The sequence below is a fragment of the Sesamum indicum genome, linkage group LG8 (genome assembly GCF_026168435.1).
Source record: "Sesamum indicum cultivar Baizhima isolate 11 linkage group LG8, ASM2616843v1, whole genome shotgun sequence".
NCBI classification, from domain to species: Eukaryota; Viridiplantae; Streptophyta; class Magnoliopsida; order Lamiales; family Pedaliaceae; genus Sesamum; species Sesamum indicum.
In genome coordinates this window covers 17,977,315-17,994,305 of record NC_142664.1, presented here as the reverse complement: position 1 = coordinate 17,994,305, position 16,991 = coordinate 17,977,315, and the positions used below count along the sequence as shown (strand labels likewise).

The 16,991-nt window shown below is 30.4% G+C and overlaps 1 protein-coding gene across 1 annotated transcript; it reads left to right on the top strand.

Moving 5' to 3' along the window:
* Positions 1-3,155: 3,155 nt before the first annotated feature.
* On the top strand, positions 3,156-4,994 carry LOC105167956 (NADPH:quinone oxidoreductase). Its single transcript, XM_011087852.3, has 4 exons — positions 3,156-3,517; positions 3,981-4,046; positions 4,216-4,404; positions 4,491-4,994. The coding sequence occupies exons 1-4, from the start codon at positions 3,238-3,240 to the stop codon at positions 4,820-4,822; spliced, it is 867 nt and encodes a 288-aa protein (XP_011086154.1). The 5' UTR covers positions 3,156-3,237; the 3' UTR covers positions 4,823-4,994.
* The last annotated feature ends 11,997 nt before the right edge of the window (positions 4,995-16,991 follow it).

The following is a 16,991-nucleotide window of genomic DNA, read 5'->3' as shown; positions in this document are numbered from 1 at the left end:
TTTAGTACAATTATAAATGTCTCTTTATCGTTTCAAGTTACAAATTTGAGTTTGGAACCTAACTAAATCTTTAATGATGAGTGCTTTATAATAACTCTTTTTTAGAAGAAAATGGATTATTCAAGGCGGATTTGTAGTGATTGCGGCACAAATTCTAGACAAAAATCCAAAACCCTCCTAAATCTTATTATATTCATAAAATTAAAAATTATTCCCAACTCAAACTCCACATCTTAGATTTCGAGCTTGCCCAAATTTTCATACTCGAGCTCTACAAGTTTATAAGAACAAGGCTTGAACTTGAGTTCAAAGTATATATAAAAAACTCGAGCTCAAGTTTAAGCTAACACATTTTACATTCGGTTCAACTTACCCTTTAGTTAAGATTTGAAAGACAAGAGCCCTACCTACCGTCCCGCATTAGGAAGCTGCATGGGGCCAAGCCTCAAATTCGGCCAAACCTACAAGGTCGTTTGGTTTAAGTCGTGTTTTAATTTTATTATAATTGCACGGCGTCTATATTAAAATAATCTAAAAGGTTTTTATAATTTTCTCCCTTTTCAATAAATATATTAGAAAATACTATTTAATGGATAGTTCCACATGAAAATATCCAATTTAAAGAAAAAAATCTTATTAACCAATAATTGAAATATTGAAAAAATCCAGAAATCATCCCGAATAATGTGGATTTTACATGCATGTGTCACATGTCTACTCTACTACTAACAAAAACCATATCGTACGACATATCCGCAAATATCCCCCCTACAAGAAAACAAGTGAAGAAGATATTGAGTAACATTATCATTTCCAGTCCACTAAAATTCAGATAATTCACATTCTTTTGGGAGAAACTTGTATTCAAATTAGAAAAACTTGTACATCTCATTGCTCTTCTCTACACTAATTTACATGAATTCGTAACATGTAATTACAGTAGAATAATTAATTATTATAAAATTGACTAATACTCATATATTGATCGGACTTAAACTTATAACCTCGACTTCACCTATGGAATTGGACCTCATTGCCTTTCTTTTTGCATTTTCAATCGTATATGAAGGTAAACCAACATCATGTATCAACCTTATTGATATTAGATTAATTTTTTCTTTTATTTTAAATTTAATTACATCTTATATCTCATTTAATATATATATATATATATTAGCTATACGAAAAATTTGTTTAATTATTGACATAATTTTTATACACATAATATATTATTAAATAAAATAGAATTTAGAGCTGCTATCAGCATTATTTGTGGACATACTATTTCTTTTTTCTTTCAGAACAATCATTAAATTTCTTAATTTACAGCTGCACCTATTGTTGCTAGTGCAATTACGTGTGGACCTACAGCATATCCGACATAGCTGTCCCGTGACTTTCATGTGTGATGGGACCGCGTCAATAATGTATACAATTTGTACACGTGAAAATTTCATCAATATTATATATACTTTTCATTAATATTGAATGACGTGGACTATCTTTGTTACCAATTAAGAAAATATTTTGTGGATCATATACTATATATAGTAATATACATAAATTATTCATAAACGCAGCTGTTATATTTATATATCAAATCAAATGCACTGTCTTAATTTAAAAAAAATATATATTTCATATTAATTAACTCATTAATTGAGAAGTATTGTCATCATAGGTGATTGTTTAGTAATTATTCGTAATATATTAAAAAATAGATAAAAATGATGTGGAAGAATTCAAATACATTATTTAAGTACCAATGATACATCAATCCAAATCCAATTATGGACCTATATTATTTTCAATTGTTAGGACCCACACAAGAAAAAAATTCCTCTAAGAAAAAAGGGGAGCAAAGTGAAATATGGACAGTGCTCATTTCTATTTTGAAATGTCAGATCATCAAATTTGTGATTCACGTGCAGATAACGCCTTATCTTTATAATCCACGTGTAATGAATTTATTGGCCAATGAAGAGGAATCAGTGGGATGTGTCCTAATCTCGAACATTTTTTTTTCAAAAGTATATTTTCTTTTTCTTTTGCTTTTAACACTCTCTTTTTGAAATGCAGTGTATCAAAAACACGTGTTGTTACACGATGAACAAAATAATATGTATTTAATTTATTAAAATATTGATATAATTATTTATTTTTTATTTAAAAAAAAAGGACAGATCATATTAGATGTCTTTTCAAAAATAGAAAGACATCTATTGTGATCCGTCCTTTTGTTAAATTATATATTTTAGTAATTTTGTTTGAATACAAGATTTTCAGTAAAAAAGTTTTAAGATATTATATATTATAGATGTCTTGGTTTTGGAATTGTTTTGCCGCTACCCCTACATTTTGTACCATTATACTAAAAATTACCTTAACAAATATATATATATATATATATATATATATATATATATACAGAAATACCAGAAAGTTTAGAGAAGTTGGGGTGGAGACCGCTACAACAAATATAGTCATGGATCATGACAACACAATTGTTAGTCGTAATTTTTGTAAGAGTGGCAAAAATATTGACTGTGGCTAAAAATCATGACAAATATGTTTACCGTGACTTTTAACTGTGGCAAATATTTTTTTCATAATAGAAAAATTAATTTTTTGTATTTATTTTATTTAATAGTATTTAGTAATAGTTATTTACCATAATTTTAAGCATAACTATTAATATTATAGTTAATAGTAATTTTTGTTTATAGTGGATATTTCTGACGCTGTGCTTTTTTCAACTTAATTTAGTGAAAGAAAAAAAAAAAGTATAAGTTCGAATTTAAAAACACTCTAAATAAACGTCTATCAATTTGTTGTGGAACTTTAATTGAAAAAAGTGTTTTCACATTACAACTTTTACTTTTAAAATATCTTTCTACTAATCTCTGCTATATTAATAAAATTGTAAATATTATGTTGTTTATTCAAATTTTATTTTTTTTACTTTTCACATTTTTTTATATACTCCTAATTTATTGCTTGACTTGTGATGTTTTGTATAGTTTATTCCCAGCCAAAAAAAATAAATAGAATTATTACAAATATTCTCTAAATACATTAAATTAAAATAAAAGCTGAAAAGTACATTTTGGAAGCTCTTGGGAGCACTCCTCCTATATATACCCCGCAACAACATGGGGCATGCATCCCAGGATTCAGAAACTTAGGAAAGGAATATATTATAAAAAATACTTATTATAAAACAAATTGAGGAAATATATGGCTCTAGCTATGGCTTCAGTGAATGGCTTTAGCGGCTCTTCTCAAGGCGTTCTGGAAGGCAGCCTCCAGCTCAGTGGCTCAGGCCGCTTGAGCATACCCAAAACCAATAGAATTCCCTTGGCTAGAACAGGCTTCAAGGTTCGAGCCCAGCAGGCGCAGATCTCAGCTCCAACTGAGACAAGTCGCCGAGCAATGCTGGGGCTTCTTGCTGCCGGGTTTGCCTCCGGCTCATTTGTCGACAAGATGGTTCTAGCCGAAACCAAGAGCTTCAAAACCGGTAAATACGAGTTGTCTTTATTTACATTGCGTTTCCTCTACAAGTAGTCAGTGTAGACCAATCAAACATTAGCAACATTAAAATTTATATTGTACTAATATATATATATATGATGTGTGCTAAGATGTTAAATATTAAATGATTCTCATTTTTATAGTTTAAACTTTTAAATAAGATGGCCCTTTGTCAGATGAAAGGTCCTGAATTTAAATTTTATTGGCACTCATTTATAAAAAGAAAATATTTTATATGCAAGATTTGCAGATTGGGAGACGAATTAAGATATTAAATATTAAATGATTCTTATTCGTAAGAGATTAAACTTGAAGATGAGGAAATGGCTTAACGATATAAGTCATAATTTTTCATATATTCTTCATTTACTTATGTATATCACTATCAAAATTTTAAAAATGATTGGACAAAGAAATATAATTTCATATCATGGTTGTTGTACGAACAGTTAAAATCGCTGGAATCGCGGGTTCCATCAGTCAAACTGCCACATCCAAGGGCCTCATCCGTGCCGGTAATAATTGATCCCTCTATTTATGTTGTAATAAAATTATGCATTCTGAATGCTGTAATTGCAACTGAAAGGTCATTTTCATCACGTTAATTTGTTACATATTATTGTTCAAAAAATCAAAATTTACACCATCTGATTTCCCTTGTTGTCTGACTTGACTGATGTTCAGCAATTCAACTTGCAAAGACAATTCCTGGACTGGAAGTGGAGTACATAGACATAGACAACTTACCGATGTTCAACCTCGATCTTGTGAATGGTGATAGTTACCCAGAAGAAGTCGAGATTTTCTTCGACAAGCTTCGTGGAAAAGACGGCATACTCTTCGCTTCACCCGAGTACAATTACTCTTTCACCGGTACATACCATCTTAATCACACAGTTATTTCTTCGCTTCACCGGTTATATCTCAATACTAATTCGGACGTTTTGCATTTGTGGTAGCTCCTCTGAAAAATGCAATAGATTGGGCATCTATGGAAGCAGACACTCTGAAAGATAAAACAGCTGCAATCGTGAGCACAGGATGGGAAATTGGTGGGGCCCGATCACAGTACCAACTCCGACAGGTGGGGATCAGACCTGATATTTACTTCATCAACAAGCCGGAACTGTTCATCACCGTGGGTTCGGGCTCAATATTTGAGGACAACGGCACGCTCAAAGATAAGGATATCGAGAGGAAGTATAAAGAACTTCTTATATCCTTAAAAGACTTTACGATCCGATTGAGGCCGTGTAGAGAGCCCAGAGCCAGCACCAACATTGCCAGTTGATCATCTCATCACAACCCTTCGTCTTCTTTCTGGATCTTGAAGCATTCAGAGCTGTGGTCTGAAACTACTACGTAAATGCACTCTTCTTCATCATGTTATGATTGTACTAAATAAAGTTTGGCAGTTGCCGTTGGTAAGAACAGTAATTATACGATGGCTCGTAAGGAATAAAGAGGACATGCATGTCTCTAAATTATGAAAACTCCAAATTCAAAGGATAAAAACAAATTATTATTTAATTACTCTCTTAACATAGAAAAAAGAGAGTTGTAATTGAGGTAAAACATGTTTGAAACTAATTAAATTTAGACTGTCTCAAAAGTTTGCGAAATTTGATTAAAACATAACCCAAAACTCTAGCAATAATTTGGAATTTTCGGGCCCAACTGATAACTGTAGAAAATAAAAAAATAATTAAAGTCGATTGAAAAATAAAAAAAAATAATTAAGAAATTGCTCGAACAAGTGTTAAATGATGGAATTTCGTTAAGAGTGATGGCCTTTCACAATAGTAAAGGGTTTGATTCTTCTCTCGAGTATGATCGAAAAAATAAATAGATTATTCTATACCTCGTTCCTAATAAAACATTATACTTATTTAAAGTTTCATGGGTCAAACTATATAACAAGACACAACACTTTCGACTTCTTCCTATTAAAAAATTACCAAAATGCTTATGCATCTTGTTTTATATCAAATTTTCGTCCAACTTTTTATCATATGCAGGTTTGTGAGTTTGACAGATATTGGGACTAGAATATCAATAGTAGGACCGATGCATGTTGGAATTGCACAAAAAAAAAAAAAGAAATCATTAATAACAATTATTTTGTATTACTTGACACGTCATTGTCATGTATTTTTCAGACAATGTATTTTAATTGAAAAAAAATCAAATTTGACAACTTACGATCAAATTTGTCGATTTAGAAATGTGTGATACTTTGAATTGAATGTATCAAAATTGAAATCAATGTGAGGGGTATCCTAAGTATAGTTACAAGATTAAAAGTATAATTTTTCTTTAATTTTTGAACTTTGAGATTTTTAATCCTTTCCAATTGAAAATTCAAGTTGTCTCTAGTAATATACCATTCGCTCTCTAAAATATTCAAAAGAAATAACTCTTTCCCAGAATTCAGTTCTACGAATTTAAAAATCAACATTGGTAAAAATCCATGTCAACTTTTGGTAATGAAGAGATATTTTAGAGGAGGGATAATTACGTTTACACCCCCTCATAATTGTCTTTTTTATATAAATTATTTTTTCCTTTTGAAAAATTAGAGAAATCATCTCTGACAACCTTTAAAATTCAATAATTTTTTAAGAACAAAAATGCCCTTAAGGTGTTTTTATAATTATCAAAAGGTAGAAAGAGTGTCAAAGTAATATTTATGAAGATGAGTAATATGACCCTATATTTTTTTTTATTATTTATATTGATTTCAATTTTAATTTAAATTTTTATCAACTTTTTTTATTGAATCTCTATATAAAATTACACCTTTTAATAATTAAAATATTAAATTATTTTAATATGTAATAAAATTAGTTAACAAATTATAAGTTTAAATTAAAAATTATCTTGTATAAATTATTTAAAATTATTAAAATTAAAAGATTAATTATCTTCTATTTTTATGTATAACTACGCTTTAATAAAATGAAAATTAAAAGTAATTTATGTATTTTATATAAATCAAATTAGAATTAAAAAAATAAATTAATTTATTTATTAAAAAGATATTTTAATAAAAAGGGGGTTAAGGTGGGCATGGCGGTATACCTGGGGAAGAACGGATAATTTCTTTTAATTTAATAATTTAAAATATCATTTTAATAAATAAATTATTTATTTTATTAATTATAATATGATTTATATAAAATACATAAATTACTTTTATTTTTAATTTTAGTAAAGTTTAGTTATAAATAAAAATAGAGGATAAACAATCTTTTAATTTTAATAATTTTACTAAGGGATAATTTATATATTAATTAAATAATTTAATATTTTAATCATGAAAAGCTGCAATTTTTATAGAAATTTAACAAAAAAAATAGCTAATATTTTAATTTATATTTAAATTAAAAATTGCTATAAATAATAAAAAAATATATAGGGTCATATTATTCATCTTAAAAAATATTACTTTAGGCCCCCTTCTACCTTTTGATAATTACAAGAACACCCCTAAGGTCATTTCTATTCTTAATAAATTATTATAAAGGTTGACTTAGTCAATAGGGGTATTTTTGGATATTAAAGGTTATCAGGGGTGATTTCTATAATTGTTTAAAAGATAGGAGTGATTTGTATAAAAAAATAATAGATGAAGGGTATAAAAGTAATTATTACTTTGGAGAAAAACATATATTTGAATATTTTAAAAAATAAATTACATTCAGCAGAGACAACTCAAATTTCCTATTTGAATGAACTGAACTAAATCTTATTTTTTTAAAAAAAAATGCCATATGAATAAATAAACACAGCTAAAAATAGTTATATAGAGACACTTATAAATTACCAATTAATATGATCTAACAAAGAGAATCCCACAAATAGATAATTTTTCTAAAATTATATTTGGATGGATAGATTTTGTTTTTCAAAATTAAAAATAGTGAACTATTATTATTATTTTTGAATAAATTAATTATGATCATTAATATTAACAATATCAGATAACTATACCTAATCAATACCTTCTATTAAAGTATAATAACATCTTACACATTGATAAAATTTGAATTTAGAATCATAGAAGTTTAACTTTACCAATTTTGACCTTAGCAACGATACATAAATTTGAACGTTTATAGATTTCAAAATTTCTTTATATAAAATAATTTAAAATTCTTTCACCATATCTATTCATCTAATGGGACCAAAGAAAATATCTATCCTACAATCATGCAGGAACAAGAAGCGCACGAGATAATATTCCAGTACAATAAATATCCTCGGCGCCAGACAAAAACATATCTCTGCGATCCACGTTTCACGAGGCTATTGGCCAAAAACAAGAACGTAGGCTTACGTGTCAGGACCTCGAACATAGATTGGCTGAGAGCATATCCAAAAGTCCTTTCCATTTTTTTAGAAACACGCTTATGTCCAAAGGTCGGAACGATTCCTGCATCACATAAATGTTAATAAATTTATTGTACGTTTGTCCAGAAAAGAAGCCGTGTGTGATTTATTCTATTACGTAATAATCACAAAAAATAGAAAAAGCGCTTTATTCGTCACGTCTCTTTTCCTCAAGCGGAAAAAAGGAAAAAAACGTGCTATTGAATGACGATGGTCCACAAATGGGACATCTACTGTTCATATATATAACACCATACAATAAAGACAATATGTCACATAAAAAGAAAGCATTAAATGCAATTTACTCCTATTATATGAGAAATAAATAAAAATTTTATTGATAGAAGGTAATTTATTTTATTTTTTAAAATACTTAGAATAATTTGTTATTTTTTTTCATAAAAGTTTTTTTTATTTATTTAATCATATCATAAGGTGATAAATTGCATTTTTCCCTTAAAAAAAAATTCTTAGAGCTCGTCTACTTATTTTTATATGATAAGTGATAATTTGCAAGAAAGCCAGAAAATTCATCTTCGAAGCTAATGAAAAATCTTATTAGCTTTAATTTCTAAGAAGAACTGAAATAATTAACTCATATCTCAAAAGTAAAATATATTTCAGAAATAATTATTCGTTATCCCAAATCACTATTAAAAGCAATGGGCATAAGAAATAATTTAGAGAAAAATCTTCCATCAATTTTTCGTTCTGTATTATCAATTTCCTTGGATTTTTTTGGGCTTTTTTTTTCCTTTAGTTTTTAAAAGAAGAAAAAATATATAAAAATACAGATTTTGGCCCTATTAATAAGGGTAGCAATTTTGATCATATTAAAATTAATTTTAATAGTTTGTCCTGTTGTAATTTAATACTGTTGTATGTATTAGTAATAGTCATTTATTTATAAGGGTATAAAAGTAATTTCTATATATAAGACACATGAAAACCACACCCTACTACACTATAAAACTCTCAATTTATCACTATAGATACTCGATATATTACTTTTAAACCAACTTCACTATTCATGACTTGATAACTCTATGCTCTCTCTCTCTTACTACGAACATTTGATAAAAAAAGAAATGTGTGTCGAGTGTAATTGTTCTGTTAAACTTCTATTTAATCCACAACCAAATTAGTATTTATAGGATTAACCTCCACGGTAAGCATCACACCACCATGAGGCCCCTTCAAGTGGCAGTCATCCACCCCAATGATGCGCTAAAGTCTCATAGAGACCCTTTGTTCAAAGCATTGGATCAGAAATGAAAACCAATTGAATTTTGAACTTTTTAATTTTCATCCTCAATACCTTATATAATATTGGATGCAAGGTTTATTTTTCTAACCTCTTCAGTATAATCCCAAAGCCAGTATATCTGGATTTCTCTCAAGTTTTTTCAGTGCTTGTCGTTTAGCACTATAGGCTTGATCCTTAATACATAGTATCTCAATTCATTTATCACATCAACCCTAAAGACTCTAGTTGTTTGATATATCTTTCAAGCAACCATATGTTATTTATATTTTTCACATGAAAGGACAATGGCCACGTATGTTTAGAATTGTAGTATTTAATTAACTTGGAATCTACATTCACTTTTTTTCATTCACAACGGTTATTTTCCACTTTCATTCATCCCTGTATACATTGCATACGTCATCAACTTGTCAATTTTGTAAACTTTAAGGTTTGTTTTGTCTTTATCGCGGATTGTTTTTCTAAACTTATTTTTTGTAATAAAAGTCATCCTCAATTCAAATGTAGGGTTATACACCTCCGCAGGGTTGAAAACAGGTCCCATCGGACAATCTTTTTTTCATCTAAGTCATTGTCGTTGTCTACTACATCTCTGTCCCATGAATCATTGCTAAAATCATTTTCTTGACTCCATTCGTTACCTGGTTTTTCACATCATCTACATATTTTTCAAACGAAACATCATTATCCCACACCAACGTCTTACATGTCATAATCACTATCTAATAAAAACTTTGAAACCGGGAACCCATCAACAATCTCGTTTGCATCATCGTAACCCTATCATTTGAGTTATCCACCTCAATCCCTTTCCCTTTATCAACCTGAACTTGATATTCACAACCCCATCAGGTTGAAGTGCTACATAATGTTGGGCTCAGGAATTGTTGGGTTGGGTTTTTCAAGATCTTTAAGAAGGTTGATTTGTAGATAATTTAAGTAGTCCCGGTTTTTTTTTTTCTCCCTGGCATGCTCTTCTTTGTTTTCTTTTGGGCTTTCTTGTTTGTTTTTCCTTTTGAGACTTGGACATTCTTTGTACATCTTTTTATTTTATATAGATGGGAGGGGAACTCAAAAAATCTCTCATTGGGCTATATATTTTGCCTTTTCTTTCTAAAAAAAAAAAAAAAGGAGGCAGGTTCACATTCCTTTGCTTCAAAGTATCACCACTATTTTTTTCTTTTACTTACCGTCTTCAATAACGATTTTATCCAATTATTTCTCAACAAAAAATAACATGAAAACAAGCTCTAAGGGCTTGTGTGTTTGGGCGAAACACAGAGAAAAAGTCCTGGGATTTTGACGTCGAATGAAATTTCTATATTTTTTTTTCTTCTATTCTATTATAAAATGGCTTATGTGCAGAACATATGACCTTACTTTTCCTTCATAAAATTGCTGACTTGGCAAACTTAGCTAGGTTGGCTTCCCCCTGCCCCCTCTGGAATCAATGAGAAAGTTGAAAAAGTCATCTAATGTATCCACGTCAGTAACATGGTCCTAATCCCCAATTTAATCATGTCACTTGCACAACACACACTTTTGTGGTTAATTTGTAAAATTCCAGCGATTTTTATCAAATTGCATTTTTTTTAATTGCAAGACCAAATTAATGTCAACATGGTCAAATTGCCAACCCTCATACCTATAAGACTAAAATTATATCTTTTTTTTCAAAAAAACAAGAAAAACAACTATCTCGTTGTTTTTCTCTCGATATGCATCACCTTCCAACCAAAATTATGTCTGTTGTTGTCCATCTCCACCATGTACCATGCACCTCGCACATAAATCTAGCATTTCTGCCACCACTTCACAAACCAGTCAACTACTGCTTCACCATATCCGACATCCTCTCAATCGTGGATTCTTCTCCATCTTTGTGGTCCACCTCTAGCACTATGCGCTACCTCCTAGCCGCCGCGCTTATGCTTGTTTATGTTTTTCGTTTTCAGTTTTTAGTTTGTGAAATAATACATAAAGTGAAAATATGTTTGTTTATATGTACTCTTATTGGAATGATATTGGTTTGACGCCAAAGTCCACTGTAAAGTACAATCTTATTAACTAATCCGAACATATTCTTGTTTCACATGAAAAAGTATAAAAAATTGAAAATATCTATTTTCCATTGAAAGGTGAAAACTAGAAATGAAAACATAAATAAACAGGTTTTCGTATCTCAGATAGCAAAATGGATTGGGTTGGATATGCCCAATCCCACCCCTAAAGGTCGGATGCATTATCTGGCCATATCAGTTATTTGTCCTAAGCTAATTAGGCAACCCTCCATAAAGAAAAATAAATGCTTGATAAAAATAAATTTGAGGCTCAATCCACCCTTATCCAAGTTAATGGGTGTCAAGATTGCTGGAACCAAGGCCCGGTACAATCACCAAACAGAGCAATAATTAGAGTTTGCAGTAGCAGAGTTTGGAGTTCACGTGAAGTAGAAGACGTGTCTCATTAAAATACAACTTTATTAGTAGTTTAGCACTTTGTCTGTTTGTTAGTTAAACTATTATAAGTTTTTACCCAAGTAACCGTTAGCAAATAAATTGGCTATTTAAGTACTGGTAGTGTAATTTCTTGAATAATATTATTTTCCTTAGTGACTAGTACGTAATACAGAAGTTTTTGCAATGTTATTCTAGTCGGTAGATTTTGAGCATGGTACCAGAGCCACCAGAATAATAGTGTTCTTCTGATACTATATTTTTTCCTGATTTAGAAATATGTATTCCTTTCTCCTTTCCTTGAATATTCTTTACGGTTTCTACATTAATACCCAGACCAAAATGTCATGAAGAAGTAATGAAAGTGGAGGCGCTACCACTGGTGAACAGAAAACTTTAGTCTTACCCGAGAGACTGAAATTTCATGGTGGTGATCATCCTAGAATGAGCCTAGTTTCAGTCCTTCTTGATGGAAAAAATAACCTTTCTCGGAGCCGAGCAAAAACTTGATTTCATTGGCGGCACTTGTGGAAAACCTTTAGGAAGTAAAGACAAAATAAAGCACTGGGAAATAGTCGATTATATGGTATGTCCTGGTTACTGAATTCCATATCCAAAGATATCGCTGAAGCCTTTTGTATTCTTCTTCAGCATGAAATCTGTGGCAAGAATTGGAAGTAAGATTGGAGAGGGCAAAGGACCTATGTTATATGAAATTCAAAGGGAGATTGCATCTCTTACCCAAGGTGAAATGACAATATCTGGCTACTATATGAAACTCAAGAAGTTGTGGGATGAATCGATTCATTTCACAACTTTGTCACAATTTTCTTGCGGAGCTAGTAAGGCATTATCTAATCTCAATGCATCTAAATCAATTGATGCAATTTTTTATGGAGTTGGGTGATGCTTATTATCTTGTGAGAAGCAGGTGCTTCTAATAGATACTTTACCATCTATTGGGAAAGCTTACTCAATGTTCTTGAGGGTTGAAAAACAAAGGGAAGTTCAAGCAAGTCTGTTACATGATGGAGCAATGTCTGCAAACTTTAATGTCACAGGAAATAGGGAACCAATTGAGGTGTTTCAAGAAGACCAGGTTTTGTGGATAAACAATCACAATATTGTGATCACTACAAATGAACTGGACACACTAGAGAATCGTGCTTCAAGTTGGCAGGGTTTTGAGAGTGGTACAAGAGTCTAATGGAGCAAAAAAAGAACACAAGAGGAACTACGAGCAAAGCTAATAATGTTGATTTGAAATTGATGAAGGTAATTCACATTGAATTAGCTACATTTTACATGACCTTAGTGTTTCATTTCCTACTCCAATTCCTCTCTTCTGTGAAGACAAGGCCTCCGTTCATATCACATTGAATCCAGTATTTCATGAGAGGATTAAGCATCTAGAGATAGACTGCCATATTTTTCGGGATACGTTTAAAGTTGGGTTTGTTATTCCAACTCACATTACATCCAAAGATCATATGATTGATATTTTCACAAAGCCTTTAACTGGACTAGCCTTTGTGTTTATGAAGTCCAAGTTGAACTTGGTTTCCTTATCCCCAAGTTCATCTTATGGGGGGATGTCAAGATTGCTGAAGCCATGGACGCTAGTGCAATCACCAAATAGAGCAAGAATCAGAGTTTGCAACAGCAGAGTTTGGTGTCCATGTGAACTAGAAGACATGTCTCATTAAAATGCGACTTTATTAGTAGTTTGGCACTTTGTCTGTTTGTTAGTTAAACTATTGTTAAGTAAGGTTTCTCCCCAGTAACCGTGAGCTGATAGATTGGCTATTTAAGTACTGGTAGTGTAATTTCTATAATAGTACTGTTTTTCGTATTGACTAGTCCGTAATACAGAAGTTTTTGTAATGTTATTCTCTTTTACTTGATAGATTTTCAACACTGGGCAAAGTAAACGAGTTCTTATCTATAGCTTCAACTATTGGTCTTTGCGGTTGTTCTCAAGCTTGGTTAGGATGACAACCTACAGCTTTGTAGTGGCTCAAGCAAGACCAGGTTCAAGGTGCGAGCCCAGCACTAAAGCTCAGCTAAGGCTAAGACCAGGCACTGAGCAATCTGGGGATTCTTACTGCTAGGTTCCCATCAACCTCAACTTCGTTTGTCAGCAATGTTGCTACACAACTAGCTTGACACCAAGTATATATAACTGTCTTCATTTATTTATTTTGATGTATGAAAAATGCTATCATTTGTGTTAATAATTGGACGAAAAATATACATGAGAACTAAAATTAACAAAATTTTCAATTTATAGGATGCAATAGAATTAAAAAATTGTAACGAAGGTGGCTAAATTGGAAAACACCCTACATATAGGACCAATATGCAATTTTCCCAAAAGTAACCGTTGAATTACGGTGTCTTTTTTGGTGGTTTGTTTTTCTACCTCCAATATATAGGGTGGTGTTAATATTATTATTCCACTTCTTTTTTTAAAATATCGTGTTTAAATACTTCATCTAGTATTGTAGAATTGAAATATAGAAGATGTCAAATGTTGCTTGATTTCTTTTTTCTTTTTTTTTTTTAACAATAAGTCACTTGTGCATAAACGGGATGTGTGGCATGGACCCCCATTTATTAAACTCAAGAAAATCGTCCACGCACAATCTAAAAACAGTAAATGAAGATCAGTTCTTTTATAAATCAAAACTATTTCTATCTTCTCTATCTAAATAATCTACAAAACTGTTTGCAAAGAAAAACTCCCCCCACAGCAAGGAACATGGGCTGTTGCTCACTATTCGTGAGCATAAACACCGTCACAATAGAAACGGAAATTAGGCTATCAAGACGTATCAGCGTGGCCAGATGACCCTTCCCCTTGCTAATATTTCCTTTACGGATTCATATGGGGTAATTTACAGTACTTAATTCATTTTCATATAATTGTTTTAATAAAATGTGTTGGCTCATTTTGTTGTTTTTCTGATTATATTTATTAATATTATCTTGTAACTGCTTAATCAGGTAAAGTTTAAAATAATTTCATTTCAGATGAAAATAATTGTTTAGCAACCAAACCATATGTTGATGATTAATAGAAATTACGTCTTGCTACGAGGAGTAATGAATTTTTTGCTTACTGGTTAGCAACGAATATTTTTATTAGTAAATTTTCTAACAAAATTAACAATAAAAAATATTCAATATTAAAATCATCGACGAATTAATTTCAACTTGTCAAGCCGCAGGTCAGTAGTGGCTAATTAGGCCGGTTGAGCCTGCCTAAAACCAATAGAATTTCCTTGGGTAGACCTGGTTTTAGGTTTCCGGCCCATCAACCAATGTGGGGCTTCTTGGTGCTGGGTGGTTCATTAGTCGACAATCTGCTACCCTCAACCAGCTTCAGACCATGTATGTATAAGTGTTTTCATTTATTTAATTTATTTTTTATTTACATCATGTTACATTGATTATAAAATTTATATTATATTAATATGTGATATATATTTATATTAGCGTAGAACCCATGTAAATCTTTTATAATATATAACATAATGAAGTCGATTTAGTAAAATATTTTTTTTTATCATTTTTAAGATAAAATATAGTAGTTTTGAATTTTTAATCTATCTTCGCTTCGTCTGAGTACAATTATTCCGTCACTGGTCCTTGAAAAAATTGGGCATCTCGAGATGCTAGGCAAAATTGCTGCAATCTTGGGAGCAGGATTGGATTTTTTGGTGGGTCTCGATGGCAGTAGGATCAATGGTATTCAGCGTGAAATTCGTTAATATTTAGATCTAAATATATATATTTAGTGACCCAAATTCATCTGCTGGTTCTTTTCAAGTTGTTGGGTCCAAAATAAATAATTATAACGGTTATTTATATGTAGAATTTTTTTAGAAATATAAAATTATATCTTTTTTTCAAAAAAAATTATATAATTATATTTATATTCTCTTCAGAATTTCACTATTTATATCTGATCTCCTTTTGTTAAAGTTTGGACAAAACATGTTGATATTAGTAAAAAATTATATAAATTTTTAATTGTATCCTTTATTTAACCTTTTCATGTAATAATTTCGTACATATAAAAGAAAAATCATAATGATATTAACCTTACTTCATATACATCTATATTACATTAATCCCTTTATAAGTACAAATATATCAATGTTAAATGCGGGATGAAATTAAAATTTTTGGTAATGTGAGCACTTTTCATCCAAATCCTAACGAAAAATGTCAGATATAAATGCTGAATTTTCAAAAAGAGTGCAAGTATAATTTTAATTTTTTTAATAAAAAAAATATAATTTTATATTTATGAAAGAGGTTTAAGTATAATAAACCCAAATTACAAGGTAGCCTTCCATGAGGCTTGAAGAGGTCTAGCTATTCCTCTACCATTTTAATATAACTTTTTCATTAATTTTTCCTTTTCTCTTTTCAATACAATTTTAATTTGTCCAATCATAACATACATTCCCAAAAAAAGAAGAAAAATCACTAATTTTTAATTTAGAAACAAATAAAACAATCAGTAATTATTTTATCTATACTTATTATTAAAGAAGCTCTACACCCTTCGTCCGTGTCTCGCCTTTTTGATGTTATACAAAAAATTTATATCTTTTAATGTTTAATTTTCAATTCTCCTAGATAGTATTATTATTTTTATTTTGATTCATCATTTTTCCTCTCTAATATTATATTACTATTTTTTCCTCACCACTTTCTTATAAATCTAACATTCACTTATTTTTATATATATATATATTTAATTAAATAATAAAAGTTTCAACATATTTTATTTTAAATAATATTAAAAAAATTACGCACATACCTCCCATAAATTACTCATAACTACACTAAATTATGGATGCATTTTAGCACGTTAGTTCAATAAATGCTAGATCCAATGGTATGAACCTGAACACAGCATATTTTGACATGTGAGAAATAGTCTCATTTTTGTTAATTTGTAGCTTACCATAAATGATATGCCTAACTCTTAGAAATTTAAGACCAACAGTACTATTTCTAAGTTGTTAGTTGAGCTGCCGGGCCGTAAGATTTAAATGTCCATTAATTATTTTACCTAACTTTTGTCCAAGAGAGGACGATGCTATCAATACAGCACAAAATCCCCGTCTCTTGATTTTCCCCGTCTCAATTGACTTTTCTCAGGGAAAGGAAAGCAATGTGAATATGAGAGTTCAAAAACCCGTCTCATCAACCAAACGTGGAGGGCCCCTGAATTTTGCCAGACACTTAAGATCAAATTAAATAACGACTTAAATTAGTTGTGTCCGACCTGCAGTCGAAAATATCTTCAATATCGTTCAAGATAACTT